Source organism: Meriones unguiculatus, chromosome 3, assembly GCF_030254825.1.
Source record: "Meriones unguiculatus strain TT.TT164.6M chromosome 3, Bangor_MerUng_6.1, whole genome shotgun sequence".
In the NCBI taxonomy this organism is placed as follows: Eukaryota; Metazoa; Chordata; class Mammalia; order Rodentia; family Muridae; genus Meriones; species Meriones unguiculatus.
This window is the reverse complement of record NC_083351.1, coordinates 27,315,103-27,341,691: the sequence shown is the minus strand read 5'-3', so window position 1 is coordinate 27,341,691 and position 26,589 is coordinate 27,315,103. Positions and strand designations below refer to the sequence as shown.

General features: G+C 44.8%; 1 protein-coding gene and 1 long non-coding RNA gene across 6 annotated transcripts in view; one reads left to right on the top strand and one right to left on the bottom strand.

The window, feature by feature from the left end:
• Nucleotides 1-23,483, top strand: part of Rhbdl2 (rhomboid like 2) — a 44,123-nt gene extending 20,640 nt beyond the window's left edge. For both annotated transcript variants that reach the window (XM_021626883.2, XM_060379605.1), the window contains exons 2-8: nucleotides 1,236-1,498; nucleotides 5,722-5,870; nucleotides 9,307-9,419; nucleotides 17,017-17,117; nucleotides 18,794-18,854; nucleotides 20,191-20,252; nucleotides 22,986-23,483. In XM_021626883.2, the coding sequence (XP_021482558.1) occupies nucleotides 1,256-1,498; nucleotides 5,722-5,870; nucleotides 9,307-9,419; nucleotides 17,017-17,117; nucleotides 18,794-18,854; nucleotides 20,191-20,252; nucleotides 22,986-23,165 (909 nt within the window). In that variant the 5' untranslated portion in view covers nucleotides 1,236-1,255 and the 3' untranslated portion in view covers nucleotides 23,166-23,483. The remainder of the gene's footprint in view (nucleotides 1-1,235; nucleotides 1,499-5,721; nucleotides 5,871-9,306; nucleotides 9,420-17,016; nucleotides 17,118-18,793; nucleotides 18,855-20,190; nucleotides 20,253-22,985) is intronic.
• LOC110540095 (uncharacterized) overlaps nucleotides 1-26,589 on the bottom strand; it is a 123,567-nt gene that overhangs the window by 45,293 nt on the left and 51,685 nt on the right. For 3 of the 4 annotated variants that reach the window (XR_009590625.1, XR_009590624.1, XR_009590626.1), the window contains exons 2-6: nucleotides 9,984-10,029; nucleotides 9,233-9,461; nucleotides 5,812-6,049; nucleotides 5,229-5,401; nucleotides 1,439-1,543 (exon numbers count right to left, since the gene is read on the bottom strand). This is a non-coding gene — a long non-coding RNA (uncharacterized LOC110540095). Of the gene's footprint in view, nucleotides 1-1,438; nucleotides 1,544-5,228; nucleotides 5,402-5,811; nucleotides 6,050-8,876; nucleotides 9,462-9,983; nucleotides 10,030-26,589 lie in introns of those variants that run through there. The other variant, XR_009590623.1, reaches the window with a different exon arrangement.

Sequence of the window (26,589 nt, the reverse complement as noted above, 5' to 3'; positions counted from 1 at the left end):
TTGGCTTTTCTATTGCTGAGCTGTAGTCCAGCTGGTCTCACACCCCGGGCCTTGATGTGCTCTTCCTACCTCAGTCTGCTGAGTGTTAGAACTATGGGCCATGTTGTTACCCTCAGCAAGGACTGTGCTTTTTTTTTTTTTTTTTTTTTTTTTTTTTTTTTTTAAAACCTTGGCTTTGAGACTGGTCTCGTGTATCTCAGGGTGACCTCCTATTGGCTACCTAGCAGAGGATGACCTTGAACTTCTGCTTCCGCCATCCAGTGCTGGGATGACAGAGCAACCACACCTAGTTTACACGGTGCTGGGGTTCAAACCCAAAGCTTTGCACATGCTCTGCAAACATGCCACCAATCGAGGTACATCCTTAGTCTCCAAACTGAGTTTTAATTTTGGTCATCTGACTTCACGGAGATGCAGTTTTTACTTAAAAGAATGTGTTTACCTGTTTGGATAAGGTCTCTCGTAGCCCAGACTTGCTTGGACCTCATATTGCAGAAGCTGCTCTTACCCCCCTTGCCTCTCTGTTCCTCAAGTGATAGAATTACAGGTGCTTACCACCACATTCAGCTGATCTATGTAGCCACTGTAAATTATATTTTAAAAATTTTACTTCCTGGGTGTTGTGTGGAAGTCAGAAGACACCTGTGAGGAGTCAGCTCTCTCCTTCCACAGAGTGGGTTTAGAGGCTTGAACTCAGGTCATCCAGCTTGGCAGCAGACCCCCTAACCTACTGAGTTACCTCACTGGCCCATGGCTTCTTATTGCTGTTGTTTTGTTTTTATAAAGTAAAGAACACAGAGTTTACTACACATCTAACGTCTGTGAGCATTAGATTCCCTGCTTTAAAATTTTTTTTAAATTTATTTATTGCATGGGTGTGTACCACAATGAACATGTGGAGGTTTCGTAGCAAGATTTTTGTTTCTTTGTTTTCTACTAGGCTATCACAGAGAGACGGAAAGACACACACACACACACACACACACACACACACACACACACCTGTCTCACCTGCCCCAAATCCCAGTGTTTTAAAACAGTTGCAAAACAATACAGTGAAAACATCATTTGGGGCCACTTAGGCGGTTTAGGCCATTTTGGTCGTCTTTAGCTGCCTCCTTGCTACACACAGCAAGGACCAGGAAAACAAACATTTTCCCAAAGATCCCAGAAAAGAGCCACAGTCTGTGGACCAAGGCTCACCCTGCTTCCCCTGAAATTTCTGTCTGTTTTAGGTGGAGGGAGGACCAGGACAATGGCTGCCGCTCACAATGTGGAGATGGAGAGTATGAATCTGGACACGGAGAGAGAGGGAAAGGAAGAGCAGGAGGAGGAGAAAATGAGAGAGGACGGGGAAGGTAAAGCCTTCCCCAGGGGCAGAAAGGTCCACAGGATGGTCTCTAAGTGGATGCTCCCCGAGCCAGCCCGAAAAACATACCTGGAGAGAGCCAACTGCCTCCCCCCGCCGCTCTTCATCATCTTCATCAGCCTGGCTGAGGTAAAAGCCGCCTGCCGAGGGGTGCACAGCAGTTCAGACCGGAAGCTGCAGACAAAGTGGGGACAAAACCGACCTAGAGAAGAAGCCACGTAGGAAGGGGGCATAGAGGCTCGAGGGCAGCTCACACGAAGCCCCCGCCCACTCCCTGCTCCCAGAGCGGGTTTCCTCAGCGGTTGACAACCCAGGGGTTGGTTTCATCCGCGATGAAAAGCCACTGCCCAGGGCTGACTGACTTTACTAGCTTCATTTCATTTTAGCTTGTCCCATCTTTAGAAACCAGAGAACTCTGAGCCTGCAAATTAGCTTTTGTCTTTTCTTTCCTTCCTTCCTTCCTTCCTTCCTTCCTTCCTTCCTTCCTTCCTTCCTTCCTTCCTTCCTTCCTTTCCTCCCTCTCTCCCTCCCTCCCTCCCTCTCTCCCTCCCTTTCTCCCTCTCTCCCTCCCTTTCTCCCTCTCTCCCTCCCTCCCTTCCTCCTCCTCTTTCCTCCTCCTCCTCCTTCCTTCTCCTCCTCCTCCTCCTCCTCCTCCTCCTCCTCCTTCCTCCTCCTCCTCCTCTTCTTCTTCTTCTTTTTATTTTTATATTTTTGAGATGGGATTTGGTGCTGTAGCCCAGACTGGCCTCCAGCTCACTGCGTAGCTCAGGCTGGCCACACAAACTCACTGTAATCCTTTTGTCCCAGTCACCTGGGCGTTGGAATTACAGGCATGCGCCACCATGTTCAGCTCGCACATTGGCTTTATCTCACAAAGCAAAATAGACTGGTTGGTCAGGTCAGTCTGGGGTAAATATTTAGAACAGTCACCAGCTGCCTGAGCTTTCAGAGGGAAAATGTGGCGTGTGCTGTGGGTGTCTATGTTTGGGCCGATGGGATATGTTCTCAGACTGTGACCTGAAAGAGGGCAAAGCTTAGAGAGGTGGGATGACTCTTAGTGACTGGGAAGAGCCAGGCCCGCCCGAGCTTTGGGATACCAAGGATTTTCTCCTAGACTGCTGTTTTAGGAGAGATTGCTGCCTGGAGGGCATGGCTTCAGGGGCATTAGGAAGTCCCTAGTGTAATCCTGTTGATCCCCACTAACCCCTGGCTTTGGTGTCAGGGACTGCAGTAGCAGGCATGGCTCTCCTGCAGAACAGGATCAGTAAGGTATGAGGGAAGGAACTGAAAAAGTGAGGGAGGTTTCAGCTTCACCATCTTCAGGACAAGCAGTGGAGACCCCACCAAGGGTTTTATGTTGAGTTCAAGGCCACTGACTAGCAGACTCCTTTCCTCATGAAACAGTTTTTTTGTTTTTGTTTTTCCTGTTAGGGCTTTTATCTGGTTGGGAGGAATACATTCACAAGATGGAGGAAAAGGGCTGCTAAATATTAATCTCATCTCGAAGAATGATCTCAGCAGGGGTCTGGAGAGATGGCTCAGTGGTTAGGAGCATTGGCTCCACTTCCAGAGGTGCGGAGTTCAATTCCCAGCAACCACATGGTGGCTCACAACAGTCTGTAACAGACTCTGAAGCCCTCTTCTGGCATCCAGGCATATATTCAGATAGAACACCCATAAACATTAAATAAATCAATACATCTTAAAAAAAGATGATCTCAGAGGGGCATGGTGGCATGATCTTGTAACCTCAGAACTTGGAAACTGAAGCAGGAGGATCTTGAGTTTAAGAGAACCTGGGGTATGTAGTAAGTTTGAGTCTAGCCTAGGCTACATGGAGATGCTGTGAGATGCTGTGAGTAAGTAATTTACTAACTAGCTAACTAACCAACTAACTAACTTAGTTAACGAATAGACAATACACAAACAGTTAAAAAAAATCACAGAAACATCCAGAATAATGTCTGAATATATACCCAAGTCTATCTGAATCTTGTCCAATTGAACATAAAATTAATCATTGCAGGAATCAAACCTCTTATGGCAAATGTGCAGGCATTTCCAGGAGATTCCTTTGTCAAGGCTGAGTAGGTTAAAGGGACATAGCGCTCCACTTTCTTATGGGGTTCTGTTGCAAGACTGGGAAGCGTTAAGCTCTGTGTCTGGGTTCTTATGCAGCTGGACTACCTGGTAGGACCACGCACCTGCCAGTTCTGAGGGTATGTGAGGAGGAGGGAGGCGCTGGAGAATAATGGGAGATGATCACACTTTTAAGACTTCTATGCTTTGAGAGCACAGCTCCCCACAGTGAGGTCCTGGAGCAGGCGCCGTAGGAGCTGCCTCTTACAGGAGGACCAGTAGTGGATATCTTCCTGTTGATAGCTTGCCTAGCACCTTGAAAAACCAGGATTCACTCCCCGACATTTTGTAAAACCAGGCACAGTGGGACCCACCTGTAGTCCCTTACCCAGAACTGGAGACAGGAGGATCAGAAGGTCAAAGTCGCCCTCAGTTTCATAGCAAGTTCAAGACCAGCCTGGGGTTCACTCTGTCTCAAAAAAGAAAAAAAAAAAAAAAAAGAAAGAAAGAAAGAAAGAAAAATTGCAAGAAATAGAATAGAAAGCCCTCAATTCTTCCATTGTTAATATTACATAGCTCCAAAGTATCTTAGCTAGATCTAAAACATTGATGTTGGCATAGTGTTGCTTCCATCAGAAGTGGTCCACATCTCTGAATATTTTTTTTTAATATTTATTATTTAATTGTATGTAAGTGCAGGTGCCTGCAGAAGCCAGAGTTATTGGATCTCTCTGGAGCTGGAGTTTCAAATGGTTGTGAGTCACCTGATATGTGTACTGAACTCTGGTTCTTTGGAAAAGCATTGAATGCTTTTGTTCACTGAGCCATCTCTTCAGCATCCACGTTTCAGAATATTTCTGAATTAAAAAAAATTATTTCTATATATGTGTGGGAGTGGGGAGGGTTGTGCATGTGAGTGCAAGTACCCTTGGATGCCAGAAGAGGGCACGCTGGATTCCTTGGAGCTGGAGTTACAGGCAGTTGTAAGCTGTTTGCTGGGAACTAAACTCAGGTTCTCTGCCATTGTAGTGTATGCACTCTTAATGGCTGAGCCATGTTTTCAGTTCTAATCCCACCACTAGGGATATCGAGACAGATGGATGGGTCCCTGAGGCTTGCTAGCTGCCTAACCTAGCCTTCTGTTTGAGCTTCAGGTCAATGAGAGATTCTGTCTCAAAAAGCAAAGTGTGTGGTACCTGAGAAACAATACCTGAGGTTGATCTATGGCCTCCACATGGATGTGCACTCACAAGCCTAAAACTTGTTTTTTAAAATTTTATTTTTTATGTGTATAGTGTTTTGCCTGCATATATATCTGTGTACGGCATGTGTGCCTCATGCTCTCAGAGGCCAGAAAAAGGCATTAGATTCCCTGTAACTGGAGTTAAAGATGGCTGTGAGCTCCTGTATGGGTGCTGGGAATTGAACCTGGGTCCTCCAGAAGATCAGCCAGTGCTCTTAACCACTGAGCCAGCTCTCTAGATTTCTAAAACTTTTTGAAGTGTCATGTTGGTGGCTCAAAAATGTCAAAATTTGGAGCATTTTGGATTTCATATTTTATCTTCAGGAGGCTGAACCTGCACTGTTAATTTTACTCCAGATTTTACTTAGATTTGATAATTTTTTCTCGCTAATGTCCTCTTCCTCATCCTCTCGCCCTTCCAATACAGGGTGTCACACTACAGAACATTGTCCTGCTTCCCCAGGCTGCTCTGACTCATGGCAACTTCTCAGTAGTCTCTCATGACCCTGATAAAGATGAAGTATATTGGTCAGGTACCTTGCAGAGTGTCCTCGCCTGGGGTTGTCCGAGGTTTTTCTCAGGGTTAGACTAGAGTTGGGAGAGTGAAGGAAGAATGGCACAGAGGTAAAGTGCCTTCCCATCACAGCATGAGCAGAGGCTATCACGTGACATCCCGGGGGCACTGGCCTTCATCATTTCGGGTTTCTGGGCTGTGAAGTTGGAGTGAAGGAGAGCACGACATGGGTGATGTAATCAGGAAGGGCTGGAGAGGACATCGTGACAGACATCAGAGTGTCAGAAAGGAAGGAGAAGGGGGACTCAGGGAGTCATCATTACAATCTGGTCCAACACCTGCTCATCGTGAGGAAGTATGACCGCGGTGGGGGCATGGTGGAGGAGTTTGATTTCAGTCTCATCTGAGCCCACGGAGAGCTAACCACTTAGACACAATTCCTGCCCATGGGTTTTCATGGGGCCCACCCCCCAAGAGAAAGCTTGGTTAACATCCATGATCAACCCTCTCTGACAGCTGGCCGTGTTCATTTATTACGCCGTGTGGAAGCCCCAGAAGCAGTGGATCACTCTGGACACGGGGATCTTGGAAAGTCCCTTTACGTACCGACCTGACAAGAGGGAGGAAGCCTGGAGGTTTATCTCATACATGCTGGTCCATGCTGGGTAAGGAACGATGGCCAAGTCAATGGTATCAGAAGAGATCATAAGTAATTGTTAGGCCGGACAAGGTGGTTCATGCCTGTTGTACTTGGGAGCCAGGGCAAGAAGATCATGATGAGTCTGAGGCCAATATGGCCCACACATTAAATTTCAGGCCAGCCAGCCACATAGCCAGACTCTGCCTTAAAAGACAAACAAAAACAGGGTGTGTGAGTGATGACTCAGAGGGTAAAGATACTGGCCAAACTCAACAGCCTGAGTTTGATCCCCAGAACCCACATGGTAAAAGGAGAGGACTGACCCCTGCAATTTGTCTTCTGACACACACACACACACACACACACACACACACACACACACACACAGGCATACACTCATGCACTCACGCACAAATATAATAAGATTATACAGGATGTAGCGGAGCACAATTTGAATCCCAGCACTAGAGAAGCAAAGGCAGGTGGATCTCTAAATTGTAAGCTGGCTTGGTTTACACAGAATTCCAGGTCATTCATGACTACATAGTAAGACCCTGTTAGGGAAGGGATGGAGTGAAGGAAGAAAGACAGAGAAACAAAAAACCCCCCAAATTTCCACTAATCTGTTTGTAACTTTTGTTGTTGTTGTTATCATTAGTGTGTGTGTGTGTGTGTGTGTGTGTGTGTGTGTGTGTGCTCTGGTGCCCTCGGGAGCCAGGAGTGCTATGCTCTGCAAAGCTGTCTAATGTTGGTTTTGATATAGGAATATTAATGAGCTGAGGCCAAAGCACTGTCAAACCAAAAGTAGGTCACCCTACCTGTTGGACGTCATCCAGTGGTCCATTTAGGTAATGAAGTGGTAGAGCTGAATGGCCAGCCTGCCTGCCCAAACACACTCTGTAGGAAATTAATTTGTGAGCATTTTGACTTATGTGTATATGTCGGGGGTTGGTCTGATGCTTGTATTTTGATGCTAATTACTGGCTCTTGAGATGGGGTCACTGCTCTGTTCTTGTGTAAACCAACTAAGATATTATTCCTGATTAGTTAATAATGAAAGCCTGTATCTGGACAAGGCTGGAAGAAGGGGGTGGGGCTAAGGATCAAGGGTTTGGAGGACAGACAGACAGGAAGAGAGGAGGAAGGAGGACACCATGATGGGTCAGCATGGAGAAAGAACTATGTGGGCCAGGAGGAAGGACTCCGAGGATGGCGTGGATGGAGAAAAGAGAGAATAAATGTAAGTATTTATAAGATTATGGAGGAATGGTAGCCCAGATAAGAATGGTTAAGGCAGATGGCATTGGATGGGGGCTGGGAGATGGATGGTGAGGTTATTGAGACAGTGTAGGTGAAATATCTGCCCAGCCCAAGGTAAATAAGGCAATTAAAAAAAAATCAAACAGGTGTCTGTGTCTTATTATTTTTGATAGTGTGTTAAATAATGCCACTGTAATAATTATGGGGCTAATAATGAACACTATCTAGCTCAACACATTTTATTTTCAACAACAGTAGTATAATTTAACTCACGCACTACCTATCAGTTAAATAGTAGCGTAAGGAGGCATAGAAACAGTACAGATGGAGCTGGAGAGAAGGCACAGTAGTTAGGGATGCTGGCTGAGCACAGCCTCACGTGTATCTGCTATCCCCATACTGTGTCAGGAAGACTGCTGGTGCTTGCTAGCTACCAGCCTAGCTGAATAACACAAGCTTCAAGTTCAGGGGGAGAGACCCTGCCTCAAAGGAATAAGGTAGAGAGAATGGTGGAGGAGACCCAGTACCTAACCTCAGTAGGTGCAACTACATAATACCTACACACCACACACAAATGAGGGAAGGGAGCAAGGTAAAAAAAATGGGTAACAAAAACAGGAGAGGCTCTGTTTGACTTCCAGCTTTGTTTACTTTTTCTTTCCTTTCTCTCTTTTTCTTTTTCCTTCCTTCCTTCCTTCCTTCCTTCCTTCCTTCCTTCCTTCCTTCCTTCCTTCCTTCTTTCCTTTCTTTCTTTCTTTCTTTCTTTCTTTCTTTCTTTCTTTCTTTCTTTCTTTCTTTCTTTCTTTCTTTCTTTCTTTCTTTCTCTTTCTCTCAAGACAAGGTTTCTCAGTATATGCCTGGCTGTCCTGGAACTCATTCTGTAGATCAGGCTGGCCATGAATTCATAGAGATCCACCTGCCTCTGCCTCCCAAGGGCTAAGATTAAAGGTGTGTGCTATCCTCCCACCCCAACCCCCTGACATTTTGTTTAAAGTTTCATAAATGTGAGAGCCTTTCCAGACCTCAATCAAAACCAGGTGATGGCACATGTCTGCAGTCTCAGTATATGGGAGGCAGAGACAGAAGAGTCAGGAGTTCAAGGCCAGCATAGGCTACACATCTCAAAAAAAAAAAAAAATCATCTATGGTCCTCCATGTCCACTGTGGTCAGCAAATAGCTTGTGGCTCTCTTACTTCTTTGGGGGAAGCCCTGTGGTATCAGGTGAATTGAGTTTCATCCATGTAATCCACCTCATGCTGGTTCAAAATGATCATGTTACAAGGCAGCGTGTAAGGACTTGGTGTTGAGGATACAACCCACAGCTTCATGTTTGCTAAGCAAGAGCTGTACCTACTTTCTGAGCTTCAAGAACATCTCTCAAATTCTCCTCCTCCTCCTCATTATTATTGTTATTATTATTATTTGAGACAGGGTCTCACTATGTAGCCTGGATGGCATGGAGCTCTGTAGACCAGGCTGGCCTTGAACTCATAGAAATACACCTGCCTCTGCTTCCCAGGAAATGGGATTAAAGTTATGCTCTACCATGCCTGGACTTCAGTCTTTTCTTTTGATTTTTCAAGACAGGGGTCCTCTGGGTAGCCTTGGCTGTCCTGGGCTAGCTTTGTAGACCAGGCTAACCTCAAACTCATAGAGATCTGCCTGCCTCTGCCTCCCAGGAGCTGGGATTACAGGCTTCATTCTTTAAGTCAGCTTCATTGGTCTTTGTTTCATGTTGTAGTTGTTGTAAAACAGAACTTATAACATACATTCATATTGCTAAGAGGCTTTTATTTGCTTTACATATCGAAGCTTCATGTAAGATTTTATTTAAAAACAGATAAGAGAAAAAGCAGAACAAAACAGATAAAAGAGTTGCCTGCTTAGACACACTAGACTATAGGAGCTAGAGAGATGGTTCTGTGGTTAAGAGTGCTTGCTGCTCAATCATGAGGCCTGCAGCTTGGATCCTAAGATTCACATGGAGGCTTACAGCTTCTGTGCCTCTGGCTCTAAAGGATCTGGAGCCCTCTTCCGGCCACCAGGGGGGCATTCTCTCTCTCTCTCTCTCTCTCTCTCTCTCTCTCTCTCTGAAATAGAAAATAAAATTCCATCAAGTTCTTAACTAGAAATATCACATGCAAGTCTCCCATGACAGCCTCTTGCTGCTTGGATATCTGATCCGTGTTTGTCTCTGCAGAGTCCAGCATATCGTGGGAAATCTTTTTATGCAGCTCGTTCTGGGTATCCCCTTGGAAATGGTCCACAAAGGCCTCCGAGTGGGGCTGGTGTACCTGGCAGGAGTGTTGGCAGGTCAGTGCTCTGAGGGTGACATGGAATCAACACTTCTGGGCCCTTAGGATGGAAACCAAACATAACAGGTGAACTTTTTACTAAAGTCAGTATTTATTGCCTTCTAGCATATTATGTACAGGTCATATAATATGCTAGGGAGTATGGTAAGTATTACAGATAATTTAGCCAGAGGTTAGATGTTAGAGATAGTACAAGCACATGAAGATAAGTCACAGTGGCTGTCCTCAAATATCTCGCATCCTCGTGGAATTTAGACAGCTTGCAACTTCAAGCAGCTTGGTGTTTGGATCTCGAATCTCCTAAAATGCTACAATAATGATTATGGAAAGTAACACAGCCAGATTTGCATTTAACAAAGACATTTTGCCGGGTGTAGTGCAAGATTTTAATCCCAGCACTTGGGAGGCAGAGGCAGGTGAATCTCTGAGTTCTGGTCTACCTAGCAAGTTCTATGATGGCCAAGGCTACATAGATGTCTCAACAAACAAACAAATGAACAAACAAACAAATGCCTTAATCTTGAGAAAGCTATAGATTTACATGAGTTATAAGAAATAATACCTCAAGATCCCAAGGACCTTTGGCCACTTGTCCTCATGTCACCATCCTGTAAATTTTAACACAGCAACACAAGGAAGATAGTCACAGTCATGCAGTCAAGATAGCAAACACCCACAACACCCCAGGTGCTCTCACTACCATATTATGGCTCAACCTCTTTCTTCCCACATCCCTCCTTCATCATTGATAGGCACTAATCTGATCTCACTTCTTTACTTGTGTCATTTCAGGAATACACACTTTTTTTTTTTTTACTGCTGAGCAGTATTCTGTGTTATGGTCTTGTCTAGCTGTTCACTCCTTGAAGGATATCTGGGTTGTTTTACCCTTTTCCCTATTGATGTTTGAGAGAGGGTCTTTTGTAGCCCAGGTTGGCTTTTTTAGCCTGATCCTCTGATCCTCCTCCCTCCACTTCCCAATCTGTGGGATTATAGATTTATGTGGTACTGGGGATTCAGCAGTTTTCTGAATGCTATGCAAACACTCTCCTGAACTGCATTCCCAGCTTTCTTTCTTTCTTTCTTTCTTTCTTTCTTTCTTTCTTTCTTTCTTTCTTTCTTTCTTTCTTTCTTCCTTCCTTCCTTCCTTCCTTCCTTCCTTCCTTCCTTCCTTCCTTTATTTTTCTGAGACTGGTCCCATCATTCAAGTGGCCTAAGAACTCTCTAATGTAGTCTGACCTGGCCTCAAACATGAGATCCTCCTGCCTCAGCCTCCCAAGTGCTGAGATTACTGGCGTGAGCCATGTCTTGGTTAGGGTTTCTTTTTTTTTTTTCTTTTCTTTTTTTAATAATTTATTTTATTAAATTATTGGTGTGAGGGTTTCAGATCCCTTAGAATTGGAGTTACAAACAGTTGTGAGCTACCATGTGAGTGCTGGGAACTGAACCCAGGTCCTTTGGAAGAGCAGACAGTGCTCTTAACCACTAAGCCATCTCTCCAGCTCCCTTGGTTAGGGTTTCTATTGCTTCAATGCAATACCATGAACAAAAAGCAAGTTGAGGAGGAAAGGGTTTGTTTGGCTTATACTTCCATGTCACTGTTCATCACTGAAGGAAGTGAAGGCAGGAAATCAAGCAGGACAGGAAGCTGGAAGCAGGAGCTGATGAAGAGGCCGTGGAGGCATGCTGCTTACTGGCTCATTCATCATCGCTTTCTTCGCCTGCTTTCTTATAGAACTCAGGATCACCAGCCCCGGGGTGATCTGGTCTGGGTGCTCCCACATCCATCACTAAGAAAATGCCCCACAGGCTTGCCTACAGATGATCTAATGAAAGCTCTTTTTTTTTTTCTAAACTGAGGTTTCGTCCTCTCAGATGATTGTATTTTGTATCAAGTTTACATAAAATTATCCAGTGCAAGCCACCACATCTGGTGCTTTTTTCCCCCCTCTCCTGTGTAGCCTTTATTTATTTTCAAATAAGATCCTGTTTTCCAATACTGTTCCTGGGATTGGACGTCAACCTGTGGTTTAAGGATTACAGTTCAACTCAGTTTAGTGTTCATGGGAGGTTGTTTGTCAACTGCTGTATGGAAGGATTCCTGGAGGTTGACAGTAGTGTGGTCAGCAGGCAGCAGTCTTGAGCTACAGTAAACAGAGAGCTTTAAAAGGGTTTAGCTTCTGGGTGGTGGTGGCGGCGCACACCTTTAATCCCAACACTCGGTAGGTAAAGGCAGGCAGATCTCTGTGAGTTCTAGGCCAATCTCGTCTACCAAGTGAGTCCAAGATAGCCAAGGCTATACAAAGAAACCCTCTCTTGAAAATAAATACAAAGAAAGAGAGAGAGAGAGAGAGAGAGAGAGAGAGAGAGAGGAAGAAAGAAAGAGAGGCTTAGCTTCCCATCAGACATCTTGTCTACTGTTTGGTATCCAGTTTCACCATCTTTTCTTTCTGCATCTTTTTGTCCTGTCCTTGAATGCAGAGGTGTGGACTTGCATGCCTCCTGTGTCTATTGTACATTCCACCTCTGCTCATGGCTTGATTTGAGCCCGTCGACTTAGCTTTGCCCAGTACCAGAGCAGAAACCCTGTGGGAGCATGGGAACAATTTTTCAGATTCTCTGGTGATTCTGGCCATTGCCTCTTGGCAGATTTCTCTTACCTTTCAGATCTGTGCTTCCCACTGCTGCTGGGAATCATCTTCTGCAAACAGACTACTTCCTAGCAATTCACAGTGGTCAAAAGAAAGGCAAGATGCCAGGAAAGCTCCTTGTAACCCTTGCCTTCCTGGCCAAATTGTCTTCCCTACTTTGCCTTTTCTCCTTACTTTCCATCTGCAGTGTCACCCTGGGTTCTGCTTACACTTGCTACCTGTGAGGTGTGTCCATGGATCCACAGAAGAAACTGTTAAGGCAGAGTGTTGGGTCAGACCAGACCAGACAAGACCAGATAGTTAGAATTCTCTCTTTTTTAATAAATTCACAGGAGCACATTGAAGAGTGAGCTGTGCCATCCTCCGCCAGCCCACCCCCCCCCCCCCAAGCTGACTGGTGGTCAGCTTCACCTGAAGAGCTCAGTACACGTAAAGCCTCTCAGATCCCACCAGACCTACAGACTCACTCTCTGGGGACGTGGCCCTGGGATCCACGTTGTGTAGGGCATAAGACAGTGAAGCAGACCGTTTCTACATCCTCTGAACTTCCACAGACTCATAGTTTAGTATGGTTGGTCTTTTTTAAATTGTTTAACTCATCTGCCCAGTTACATTTTTTGTTTACATTCTTTTTCTTTCTTTCTTTCTTTTTTTTTTTTTTTAAGTTTTTTGAGACAGACTTTCTTTGTGTAGCTTTGGCTGTCCTGGGATTACAGGCCACTGCACTCAGCTTGGTTCACTTTTTTTTTTTTTTAATGTAACTGTAGAAGACATTCAGGTATTTTCTCCTCGTTTGGATCTTGTCTTTCAGTCCCTGTTTGGTTTTTGGCATGGCGGGGATTCGAGCCACTGCCTACATGCTTGCTGGGCAAGGCTGTACAGCTAAGCCACATCTGTAGCTCCTTTTCTTTCCTCATCCCTCTCTTCTTATGAACTGACTTTGTCTTCCTGTGTAGTTTGTCCATTTTGGCTTGTGAGATGGAGAATAACATTGACAGACTTTCCAGTGTTAAACCAAGCTTGCTTCTGGGAGGACACTTGGTTATGGTACATTATAGACAATGGAATTCAATTAATTAAAAATTAAAAATTTTGGGCTGGAGAGATGGCTCAGAGGTTAAGAGCACTGACTGCTCTTCCAAAGGTCCTGAGTTCAATTCCCAGCAACCACATGGTGGCTCACAACCATCTACTATCTGGTGCCCTCTTCTGGTGTGCAGGTGTACTTGCAAACACACGTATAATAAATAAATAAATCTTAAAAAAAATTAAAAATTTTCTGTTTTTAATTATGTGTATGTGTGTGGTTATGTATATGAGAGCAAGCACCAGCTGAGGTCAGAAACAGGGTTCTCTCCTTCCCTTTCTTGTCCTCCACTTCTGTCTCTCCCTCTCTCCCTCCCTCCTATACTTCCTTCCTTCCTTTGCTGGAGATTGAACCCAGGGCACTTATCAATCTACGCAGCTGCTCTCCCACTGAGTCACATGCCATAGTCACGAGTGTAGTTTTCTTGCAACGTCTTTCCTCGTTGAGCACTAAAGCGATGCTTGTTTCATACAACAAGTGGGAGAGTGTCTTAGCCTTGTAAGTAGTATGGAGAAGGCTCAGCAAAATTATGATCGAAGGAGGCAGTGGTGCTGGGACTCAACCAGAGCCTTGCACATAGCAGGTAGAGTAGGGTGTATTCCTGTAATCCTAACACGTAGGAGATGGAAGCAGGGAGATCAGGGGTTCGAGGCCATCCTCTGCTACATAGCAAGTTTGTAAACAGCCTGTTATGGTTTAGGAACAGCTGCACACTGACCACTCAGACACCAGACTCAGGCAGATGGAAGTTTACTGAGTGCTTAGCAAAGTCTGACTAGTCAGTGGGACAGTCTGGACTCGGGAACCAAGGCTGTGACCCTGAGCTGTTCTCAGAGTGAGGTTTTAAAGGAAAGAATCGATTCTATTCCAGGTACATTGGGCATAGGTAGCTAGATAAGGCATTGTAGGCTGATTGGCTGGGATTTAGGGTGGGGGAGCTTGGGGACTTCTCAGTTCCCCACTGTTGTAGGAGAAAGGAACATAGCAGGGTATTGTGGCATTGTTTAAGTAGAGCACACATTTATCATTAATTCAAGTAGAACATATTTATCATTCCTGCTATGATTTTATTATTGTAAGTTAAAGGCTATTCTTATGTCAGGCAGGCAGAGCCTGAGAACTTGAACTTCATTTCACTTTAGGATCAAAATGGAGATTAAAGACAAAATGGCTGCAGTTATGCTAAAGGTTAAAGCAGGTCTCAACAGGTCTATATGAGACACCGTGTCAAAAACCTAAACCAACAACTAACCAACCAAAAACCCCAGCAATAAAGCCGTTTCAGCCTATAATTTGTTTTGTGGAAAGATTTTTAATGTTTAATTCAATTTAATTTTTTCTAAATCAGGCCAGATGTGGTAACATACAACTTTAATCCTAACAACTCAGGAGGCAGAGGCAGGCAGATCTTTGTGAGTTCAAGGCTAGTTTGCTTTACATAGTAAGTTCCGGGACAGCAAGGCTACATAGTAAGACCTTGTTTCAAAACTAAGAAAACAAAACAAAAACACTAAAAACCCAACAAAATCTGTTTATTATATTTTTATTACCTGGTGAATTTGCTGTGGTATAATTTCTCCATTTATTATGTTTCATTCTTGGTTTTTGAGACAGGATTTCCCTATGTAGACCAGACTAACCTTGAACTTGTGGCAGTCCCACCTCTGCCTTTCTTGTGTTGGGATTCTATGCCCAACTTCTCATTCTATTTGTGTATGTATGTATTTAGAGTATGTGTGTCTTTGAGAGTACCATGGTATGCCTATTGAAGAGATGTTTCTTCTCCTCCTTTCCTCTTCCACCTCTTTCCCTCCCCCATCCTTTCCTCACATGAAAACTTCTTCTGGGAAAGTCCTTCCTTCCCGAGGGCTTCCTCAGCGCAGCCTTTATCTTTAGGAGTATGGGAGTTCTGCCTGCCTGTATAGCTGGTCCACCACGTGCATGCAGCGCCTGCAGAGACCACAAGAGGGCATCAGAGCTTCTGGAACTGGAGCTATGGGTGGTTGTGAGCCACTAGGCACAGGCTGTGAACCAAACCCAGGTCTTCTGGAAGAGCAGCAGGTGCTCATACCGGCTGAGCCAAACCTCCAGCCCTGAGACATTCCTTTTTTTCACACAAAATGAGGATTGTATCACATCCTAAGGAATGAAGAGAAGCCATGAGAGGAAGATGCCGAATGGCACGAGTAAGAAGCATAGAGAAGATAGCTCAGTGCTCGTGGTGTCTTCTGGTCCAGGTGTGTAGGGCCAGGTTAGGAAGCAAGCTTCATCTCGCTTGGAGGATGTGAGTGTACTTTGCGTTAAGAAGGATTCTGAGGCCGCTTCTAGAACATGAGATGGCTCAGTTGGTCCAGCTCTTTTCTAAAATTATGGGAGTTAAGAACGCAGAACGCGATTTATGACGCTCATGCGTTTTTTTGTGTTTGTGTGTATGAATATATGGGGTTTCTTTTTTAAGATTTTATGTATATGAGTGCTCTATCTGCATGTATGCCTGCATCCCAGAAGAGGGCATTAGATTCCAACATAGATGGTTGTGAGCCGCCGCGTGGTTGCTGGGAATTGAACTCAGGACCTCTGGAAGGGCAGGCAGTGCTTTTAACCTCTGAGTTACCTCTTCTGCCCATATATGTTTTTTTAAAAAACAAAATTGCAAAGGTCTGAATTTCATAATTAAAACTCAGGAGCCAGATATTGGGGTGAAAAACCTACCAGCTCAGAGAGGCAGCTGATTTTCCTACTCAGCCACCGTCCCAGAAGACAAAAGCCTTCCTACTTAGCTCACATCCCAGAAGGAGAAGGCCAAAAAGATAAAAGCCCCTACTACCTCTCCACATTGTCTTGAATTTCCCTCTCAATGTCCCTCCCTACTGTTTAACCTGTTAGCTGGGTTCTTGCTCCACCTCTTGACCCTAGGGTTACCGTTAATCCTATGTACAGAAAGATCTTGGATTAAAGGTGTTTGTTAGGGTGGGGCCACACCAAATGAGAAATGGGTTTTTAGGGTTCACAACCTTGGGGTTCACAGTGGGATCAAGCATCCTGCAATGTGTGTGTGTGTGTGTGTGGACTCCTGTACAGGTCGGAACACAACTCGTTGAAGCTGGCTCTCTCCTTCCACCTTGGGTCCCAGGGACCACACTCAGGCCCTCAGGCTTGGCGGCAAGTTCTCTTACCAGCGGAGCCATCCCACTGGCCGGGTTGAAATAACAGCTAGCAAGGCTACAAAACATCCCGCAGTGCTTTCCTGTGATACATGTATCGATTGTTTTGCTTCCCCTCACAACCTATTGGGAACTGTTTTATTGATATTTCCACATTATAGATAGGAGAGGTGAAATCATGTCCTGGAGTCATAGTCATAGTTAGTGATTCTGGCTCCAGAGTCTGAGCTCTTGTTTCTGTTTTACTGTTTCGTTTCTCTTCCTCTTCCTCTTCCTCTTCCTCCTCCTCCTCCTCCTCCTCCTCCTCCTCCTCCTCCTCCTCCTCTTCTTCTTCTTCTTCTTCTTCTTCTTCGTTTTTGTTTTTTTCAAGGCAGGGTTTCTTGTGTAGCCTTGGAGGTCCTAGAACTAGCTCTGCTGGCCTTTAACTCACAAAAATCCTCTTGCCTTTGCCTCCTGAGTTGCTGGGATGAAAGGCGTGCACCACCACTGACCAGCTTTTATTGCATTCCTAATAAATGTTTAAAGTTTCAGAAACGTTGGGGAGGTAAACAGGCATGCCTGAGTCTACATGGCATACAAGGGTATGATAACATGGAAATGTTCAAAACTTCCCATATTTTAGATTTTCTTTTAATCCTACTTTATTCACAATCCTTAGAGTTCCATCTGACCTTTTGTATTTTGTTTCTCCAGGTTCCCTTGCCAGCTCCATTTTTGATCCCCTTAAGTCTCTTGTGGGTGCTTCAGGAGGAGTCTATGCACTGATGGGAGGCTATTTTATGAATGTTATAGTGGTAAGAATTTGGGGAACGGAAGTTTTAAAGACAGGGTCTCATGTAGCCCAGGATATCTAGAACCTGATAAGTACCAGAAGATGGCCCTGACTTTGATCCTCACCTGGATTCTGGGTCTTTTCCCTCGTACATGGCAAAGTTACAAGCATGTACCTCCATACCCCATTTGTGGATTTTAAAAAATGCTTCCTTTGTTATGTGTGTATTTTACCTGCGTGTGCAGATGCGCGCCATGTGTGCACCTGGAGTCTGTGGAGGTCAGAAAAAGGGCTTGGATCCCCTGGAACTAGAGTTACAGATGCTTGTGAGCCATCGTGTGGGCATTAGACTCAAACCTGGACCCTCCGGGGCCCTCTCTCCAGCTCCCGCAGGACTTCGGTTTTTGTTTTCTTTATAAACGAATAGTTGTTTGATTCGGAGAATCCTGATTTATCGACATTTACTGAGTTCTTATGAGCTGAGACTATTTTGGCCACTAGAAAAAGAAAACTCTAAGTCAGACTGTATTTTGATTTATTGAGTTGCATCTCCCTTCCTTTCCAAACAATAAACTTTCTTCCCAGGGAGCTAAAGTCCAATTAAAAATAACATCCTCAGGCCAGTGAGAAGACTCAGCAGGTAAAGGCCTTTGCCACCAAGCTGGGACACAAGTTCAATCCCCGAACCCACTTGGTGGAAGGAGAGAAACAATTCTCATGTGTTGTCTTGTCATCTCCACGTGTGAGGCATGGGCATATACACATAGACACACACACACAGAGACACACAATCACACAAGCGCATACACACAAACACGTACATAAATACACATATAGACACATATACACAATCACACACACAATCAACAGACATACACTACTTTTTTGAAAATATAAGAAAAATAGCCTACTCCTGGCTCCAGTTCCTGTAGAAAATGAAAGAAATGCTCAGATATTAGTTAAATCTTTCTTAACTACCACAGGGGAAAAGGGTGAAATAATGAAAGAATGTTAACCAGAAAGCCAAGAAGTATTTTACAGACTTATCTCCCCATTTACTGACATGTTAAATGTTGATTTCATATTACTTATATTTAATTACTGGCTAATGAAATTATGTAATTTACATTATAAAATTAAGCATTATGTCTTGTTTTATGCTCCAAAGTACAGCAGCTTTGTCCTCCCCTAATGCATTTTATTTGTTATGTATACAATGATGTGTTTGCATGTACACCTGCACGCCAGAAGAAGGCTCCAGATTTCATTGTAGATGGTTGTCAGCCACCATGTGGTTGCTGGGAAACTCATGACCTCTGGAAGAGCAGCCAGTGCTCTTAATCTCTGAACCATCTCTCCAGCCCCCCCCCACCCCCAATGCATTTTAAAACTTGGCTGTTGCAGCTATGGTTTGCCTTCCAAATATCTGAGAAATAAACATTGCTTTAAGCTGGGTGTGGTGTTCCACACCTTTAATTCCAGCACTCAGGAGGCCGAGGTAGTGCAATCTCTGTGAGTTTGAGGCCAGCCTGACCTACAGAGTGAGTTCCAGAACAGCCAGGGCTACAGAGAAATAGTCTTGAAAAACAAGCAGAACAAACAAACAAAAAAGAGAAGAAAAAGCTAATGAAGAGAGAGTAGTGGTGTTGAGATGCCATCTCCCTACAGTTTGTATTATTTTTATTACCTCTTTCCCAGAATTTTCGAGAAATGATTCCTGCCTTTGGGATCGTCAGGCTTCTCATCATCATTCTGATAGGTAAGTGAGCTCCATGGGCACTTTACAGCCACAATCTCATCTTCAGCCTTCATTGGAAGGGTTTCTTGCGGTTCCCTACCCTACCAGGAGGAGTGATTGATGATCTGTTGTTGGGAAGAACTGTCCGCTGGTAGAGGTGCCTTGGTGGTGTGCCAGGACAAGCTCTGGGGGTGCCCTATGCCTCTCACAGCAGCTTCACTTAACATTTTCTGTTCTGGATTCTGGTTTTGTCTGCAAAGGAAAAGCTTGGAAACTACTGAGATAATCCACCTTCTTCCTAAATTTCTCAATTTTCAACTTGTGGGGATGTAGAAGAGAGGCTTGAGATTGGTTCATGTAGAGCAGGATGGCCTTGAACTTGCTATGTAGCAGAGGATGACTTTGAACTCCTCATTCTTCTGCCCCCACCTCCTGATCACTAAGATTATAGACACGTGCTATCATACATGGATTTATACAGTGCCAGCCATCCAACTCAGGGTTTTCTGCACTGTAGGCAAGCACTCCACTTAGTGAGCTACAGCCACAGTCTGTGTCTTGGCTTCTGTGAGGATAAGATGCCACCATAACCCTAACTTGGATTGGTAAGGCAATCCTCTACCTGGTCTCTGCTCCTGTTCTTGCTTCTTTTTTCCTCCCTAACAACCAAAATGACCCTTCCCTGACACCAGCAAAGCAAAGCAAACCAAAAATCTCATCAGCTTTGTGTCATCTATCCCTCAAATCCTCAGAGCCTTCCTGTCACTCAGATGTCAAAGTCAAATATTAATGTCCCTGCCTCACAGGCCCCTGCGTATCACTCCCCAGCTCCTGGCCCCATCACCTACCTCTTCATCCTTAATTCAAGTCTAGAATTTTCAGAAGTCTTTCTGAGACACAGGAGACTCACCCTTGGCCTCAATTTCTCACTCACCTGTCTAGGCTGATCCAGAGAATTTAATTTTTTAGTACGTTCCTGATGCCAAGTATCATGGTTCCTGCCTATAATGTCCACTTCATTAGGCTGTTATGAGAATTAATGAGTTAATGGAAGGAGATCTCTGAGGACAGCAACTGGCGCAGCAGCTGAGTGAGAGAAGACACTGTTTGTTTTTAATGAGTGCTCTGTGTGCATATATAGTGCAGGCCAGGAGAGGGCATCAGATCAGATCTCATTGTAGATGGTTGTGAGCTACCATGTGGTTGCTGGGAATTGAACTCAGGACCTCTGGAAGGCTAGCCAGTGCTGTTAACCGCTGAGCCATCTCTCCAGCCCCCAAAACAAGACATTGCTATGGGGAGCAAACCTCTGCCCGATGTGGAAATCCTAGGCTTCACTGCGTGTCTTCTCTTCTAGTTGCATCAGACATGGGATTTGCTCTCTACAGAAGGTTCTTTGTCCCTGCAAATGGGTCTCCGGTGAGTTTACTTTCTTTCCTCCCTTCCTTTTTATATTTGTTGTGTGTGTGTGTGTGTGTGTGTGTGTGTGTGTGCGCATTTGAGAGTGAGTGCACGCACACACACATTTATGCTGTGTATGTGGAGGTCAGAGGCTAACTTGCCTACCGTCCTGTCTGTCTAACCTCACCATAGGGATTCTGAGATTACAGATATGCACTGCTGTATCCAGTTTTCTTACAATATTCACTGCTGTATCCAGCTTTCTTACATGGGTTCCAGGGCTCAAACTTAGGTCATCAGGCTTTTGAGGAAAGAGCTTTTACCTGATGAGACATCTCTTTAGCCTCAATTTCTTTTTTCTTTTCTTTCTTTTTCTTTTCTTTTTTTTTTTTTTTTAAGAAAAGCTTATTCTTCCACCCGGTGGTGCTAGTGCACACCTTGGATCCCAGCTCTTGGAGGCAGAGGCAGGCAGATCTCTAGGGGTTTGTGGCCAGCATGGATTACAGGGTGAGTCTAGGACAGCCAAGGCAACACAGAGAAACCCAAAAACAAAACAAAACTCAAAAAAACCTAAACAACAACAAAACCATTTATTTTCCCATCAAAAAGAGTCATCCTGTAATCTCAGCACTCAAGAGAATGAGGAAGGAGGGATCAAGGCCATCCTAAGCTACATAGCAAATTCAAGGGCAGCCTGGGCTGCATGAAACTGTTTCAAAACAACAACAATAATAACAAAAGAAAATAAATGAACAAGCCAAAAAGGAATATCAAATAGATATTACAACTCCAATTTAAACTAGTCAAATATCCATTTGGAAGTTAAAAAACAAAACAAAACAAAAAAATCAATAAGGTAGATCTGGGGAGATGCCTCAGTGGGTACAAACCGCCAGCACTCAGTCCTTGGTGACCAGCCTATATTCCCCGCCCTGGGTAAGTGGAGACTGGGACCCCTAGGAAAAGCTGACCAGCCAGTCTACTCAAATCACTTATTCCAGCTCTTATTCCAGTACTGGGAAGCAGAGGCAGGAGGATCTTTGTGAGCTTGAGACCTGGTCTGCATAGTGAGTTCCTGGACTAACTAGAAAGATACTTAGAGAGAGACCCACCTCAAAATATGAAGTGGCTAGGAGGAGAGGTGGCGGAGAAGAGCAGCCGGCCTCTGGCCTCCATACGCTCACATGCACTCGCATATTCATGTGAACCCACGGATGTGTGAACACGCATATGTGATACACGTAGATGCACAACCAAAGAACAAAGCAAAATTTACAAGGTCCCAAGGAAGTCAGAGGTCGGATTGTCTGTCATTTGGGCTCTCATTGTCGTCTGCAATGTCATTCAAAAAATAGGTGACAAGGGCCTCCCCTGCCCACAGAGAATTCAAAGCAGACTGGGAAACTGGGTGTGGTGGCTTATGCCTTATAATCTCGGCACTTGAGAGGCAGAGGCAGGAGGATCAGGAATCAAGGCTATCCTCAACTAATAGTTGAAGGCCAGAATGAGATGTATGAGGCTGTCTTTTTAAAAAGTGGATCAGAATAGAACAATGATCTGGACAGAGGTAGCCTTTAATCTCAGAACTTGGGAGACAGAGGCAGGTGGATCTCTGTGACTGTGAAGCCAGCTTGGTCTACAGAGAGAGTTCCAGGACAACCAAGGTTACACAATGAAACTGTTTGGTTGGGGAAAAAAAGAATATAGTAATAAAAATTTGTGTTGTAAGTATACTATAAAGAAAGATGACAGCCAGGCATGGTGGTACATACCTTTGATCCCATCACTCAGGGAGGCAGGTGGATCACTGAGTTTGAGGCCAGCCTGCTCTACAAAGTTCAGGACAGCCAAGGCTACACAGAGAAACTGTCTTAGGAAAAACAAAAAAGCTGACAAAAGTAATTTTCAGATTTGCTGCGGTTAGTCTTTAAATGTGGTGAGTTTTTAAAACTGTTTTTGTTAATTCTGTACCTCATTTCAATGATTACTGACAACAGAGACACCTTATTGCCACTCCCATCTCCGTCTCTTGGCTGGCTTTATATAAAGGGGCATCCCAAATGTAAAGCTGATCAAAAGAATAAGAGTCACAGTGGTTCTGTCCTGTGTGCGTAAGAGAGTGGCTGAAACGGCATGTTTTATTAGGGTTGGTGGGTCACATCTATAAGCTCAACACCGAGGAGACTGAGGCAGGAGGATTTCTGTGAGTTCTAGTCTAGCCAGGGTTATACAGAAAGGCGGAGAGAAAACGCTGGGCTGGCGAGGTGGCTCAGGGTGTGTGGTGTTTCCGATGGGAGCCTGTAAAGCAGAGTTCAGTCCCAGAAGCCATGTGAGGTAGGAGGAGAGACTCAGCCTCAGCGCTGCCCTCTTCATGTTCTCTGTGGCATGAGCCTTGCAGCCTAACACATATACACAGTAACGAAAAGTCACATAAACAAAGACTTTTTTTCTAGGCAGGGTTTCTCTGGCTCTGGCTCTGGCTGTCCTGGAACTTGCTCTGTAGTCCAGGCTGGCCTCGAACTGGGTGATCCGCCTGCCTCTGGGTGCTGGGATTAAAGGTGTACACCACTACACCTGGCAACGTTTCTTAAGCTTTAGGTACTTTGCTTACAGCCTCACCTTGTCTCGGGGACAAAGGGTTGTGTCCTGTCTTAGCCTGAGACCCAGCCTCTAACAGTATGATATTTGTACTGGAGGAGCTCCATAGCGTTTTCTTCACCCATTTCCGGTTTTTTCCCCCTTTCTCCAAAGGTGTCCTTCGCCGCTCACATCGCAGGAGGATTTGCTGGGATGTCCATTGGTTACACTGTGTTCAGCTGCTTTGACAAGACCCTGCTCAAGGACCCCAGGTTTTGGATCGCAATCGCCGCGTATGGAGCTTGTCTCTTATTTGCTGTGTTTTTTAACATCTTTCTGTCCCCAGCAAACTGACTTGCCTCTAACAAAAGCCAGTTAACAGAAGTGCCACGTGGGGGGAGGGGAGATGGAAAACTTTTCGAAGAAACACGGATATCCCAGCATACGTTAAGAACATTATAAAGAAGACGGGGACAGCGTCTGACTCATCATTTCTGAGGGGAGCTTCCAATGGGAAGGGGAAAAAAAGATAGATTGGGTCCTTCATGCATAGAATGTGTGTGTATTGTCCTGTGATGGAGACTTGGTATCCTTGGAGGATGTGATTTGCTACTTGTTTGAGACTCCATGAGAACTGTACTATCCTGATAATAAACACTTTTCTTACCTGTGTTGGACTCTTGGTTCCTGTTTTGAGGCAGAGGCTTATGTATCACGGGATGGCCAAGAAACTGGCTGAATCCAAGGGAGACCTAGAACTTTTACATCTCTGTAGCTGGGGTTATAGGCTGGAGCGATACGACCCTGAGGCCTTCAGCCTTTGGGCCAGCACTGCACTGAGCTATTGCCCCCATGTCAGACCCTTGACAATCACTTTTGAATAGACAGAGCACAACCGTTACTGTTTTTAAGATTTTTGAGACAGTTTCCCAGTGTAACCCTGGCTGTCCTGGAAATTGCTTTGTAGACCAGGCTGGCCTCGAACTCAGAGATCTGCCTGCCTTTGCCTCCCGAGTTGCTTGGTGTGTGCCACCAACCAAGCTCAGCAAGATTTTACTTTTATGTATATGAATATTTTGCCTGTGTGTATGTACATATACCATATGCGTGCCTGCTGGGTCCCCTGGACGGTGAGAGCCACCAGATGGGTGTTAGTAACCGAACCTGGGTCCTCTGTAAGAGCAACAAGTCCTCCCAAACACTGAGCCATCTCTCCAGGCCCAAGCAAGACTGTTTTGAAGTGTTTTGTATGCATGCTCGCTCATTTTTTTCAACCCAGAATTGGGAATGCCTTAAAAAAAAATAGTTGTATACCTGTGGGCTTATAGCCACAGATTCAACCAACCCTAGGCTAAAAATATTTATTTAAAAAAGTTACATCTGTACTGAGCACATACTGTGTCTGTGTGTGTCCCTCTGTGGCCGTGTGTGCCGCAGCACGCAGATAGGTGGCGATCGGAGGACAGCTTCAGCAGGGAGCCAGTTCTCTTCCCGGATGTGGGCCCCACGCATTGAACCTTCGTTATCAGGCTTAGCGGCAAGCACCCTCACCCACTGAGCCATTTTGGCAGCTCATCTACATTGTTTTTTCAGTCTTTTTGTTGACTCCAGAATTTACCTTTTTATCCAGCTTAGCTGGGTGGCCAGCTTCTAGGGTGTCTGTCTCTCTCCCTGAGAGGTGGGTTAGTACCGGTGCCACTCCTCCTGACTTCCACTGGCTGCTTGAAATTTGAACTCGAGATACTCGTATCTAGGCAGTAAACACTATCTACTGACACATTTCCCCAGCCCTTGACTGTGTGTGTGGGTTGTTACACATTTTGAAACCTTGACATGTTAACCCACATTCATTTTAAAAGTTTTTAAAATTATTGTTTTAAATTGTGTGGAGGTGACCAAGGTGAGCTGAGTGCAGGCGTCCTCAGAGGCCAGAAGTGTCAGATCCTTTGGAGCTGGAGTTACAGTTTCATGCTACCTGACGGGGGAGCTGGTTGCCAAATTCAGGTCCTCTGGAAGAGAAGTGCTTTAAATCACTGAGCCATCTCTCCAGCCCCTACATCCAAGTTTATTTCGGTTTTGTGTAGCCCTGGCTATTCTGGAACTTGCTCTGTAGAACAGGCTGGCCTCGAACTCAGAGAGCTCTGCCCGCCTGTCTTCCTCTGCCTCCCAAGTACTGGGATCAAAGGTGTGCGCCATCACCACCCAGCCAATTTTAATTTTTAAGATTTACTTATTTTATGGGTGTTTTCCCCTCAGGTACGTAAATACGGTGTGTTCATCTAGCACTCTTCTGAGCTGTCTTTCTAGTACCTGCATCCAATTTTAACCTACATGTATTTTAAGGCTTTTACAAAGACCGAAAGGTGGGCTGGAGAGATGGCTCAGCAGTTAAGAGCACTGGTTATTCTTCCAGATTGGTCCTGAGTTCAATTCCCAGCAACCATGTGGTGGTTCACAACCATCTACAGTGAGATCTGGTTCCTTCTTCTGGCATGCAGGCAGAACAGTGTATACATAATATATCTTTTAAAAAAAGACCAAAAGGTGAGGAATGTGTTTATTTGACAACAATAATTAGATGAAGGTTCTTGGCTGAGTAACAATCTTCATGTACTATACCAAATGAAAACGTATGAGATTGCTTGACTCTATACCTTATAGTCTCTAAGATCTCTGATCATCATATGGAGATGAAAATCCAAGCTATGTCAGTACAGCAATCCTTTCAAACCCTCTAACAAGTCCAAGTGCAGAAAAAGTTATAAACGTGGGCAGTTCAAAACTGGATCTGTTGAGAAAGCCTTTGTTTTTCTTATACCAAGATGTCCCCTTACTGACACGCTGCCTCCTCTTGGCAATCTTAATTCCCAGAAACATTTCTTTAAAACAGACTGAGGTGAATAGGTAAGCTGCTTCCAGGTTGGTCATGTTCCCCTTGAGTGAGAATTTCTGTACAGCTCACCTCACGTCACAACAAGAACAGAGTATAACGGGGGAAGAGGCCACAGCACCACAGTTTCAAACATGCAGGCTGCCGCCAGCAAACAAAAGAGCTAATATGATTCTCACCGAGTTGCATGGATCAGTTCTTCCATATTGTTTACAAACATGGATATTGAATTACCAGACCATACGGCTAGTGTGGCTGTCTTGGTCAACAATACTAGCTTCAGCTTGGTAACTTTTACTATGGATATACCTGTGAAATTGTTGGGTAGACAGAAGACAGGCATTAGCAGGCATGGAGGCCACTGAGGATGGACCTGTCCCTCAGCATCGGCGTTGAATGCCATCTCTCCCATTTCCTTGGTAAGGAAGGGAATCATCAGAAGCTTAATAAAATGGAAACATGTCCGCCTGGACCAACACAGCGGTCTACTCTTGATGGAGACCGTCATCCATGCAGTCTTGTGTGGACCTCCATCTCTGAAGCTTCTTCCTGGTTTGAACCCTGACTCAATAAGGAATACTTTCTTCCTCTTCTCTGTCTCCTTTCTCCTGGCAGCTGGCAACACTTCCAGCACGCCTGTCCTGTTTTTTCTTTCAAAACTGCAATAAAATGGTCATCAAGCTTCCTTCTGAATTCTCTTAGCACATTACTTGTGAGACCCATAAAGAGCCAATAATGCTGATTTTCTGTCAACATACTCATATATTCAAATATCTAATTTTAAAATATTCCTCAAACAAAAATTAGGGTTGGGCATGGCAGTACATGCCTTTAATCCAGCACTCCTGAGGCAGAGACAAGCAGATCTCTGTGACTTTGAGGTCAGCC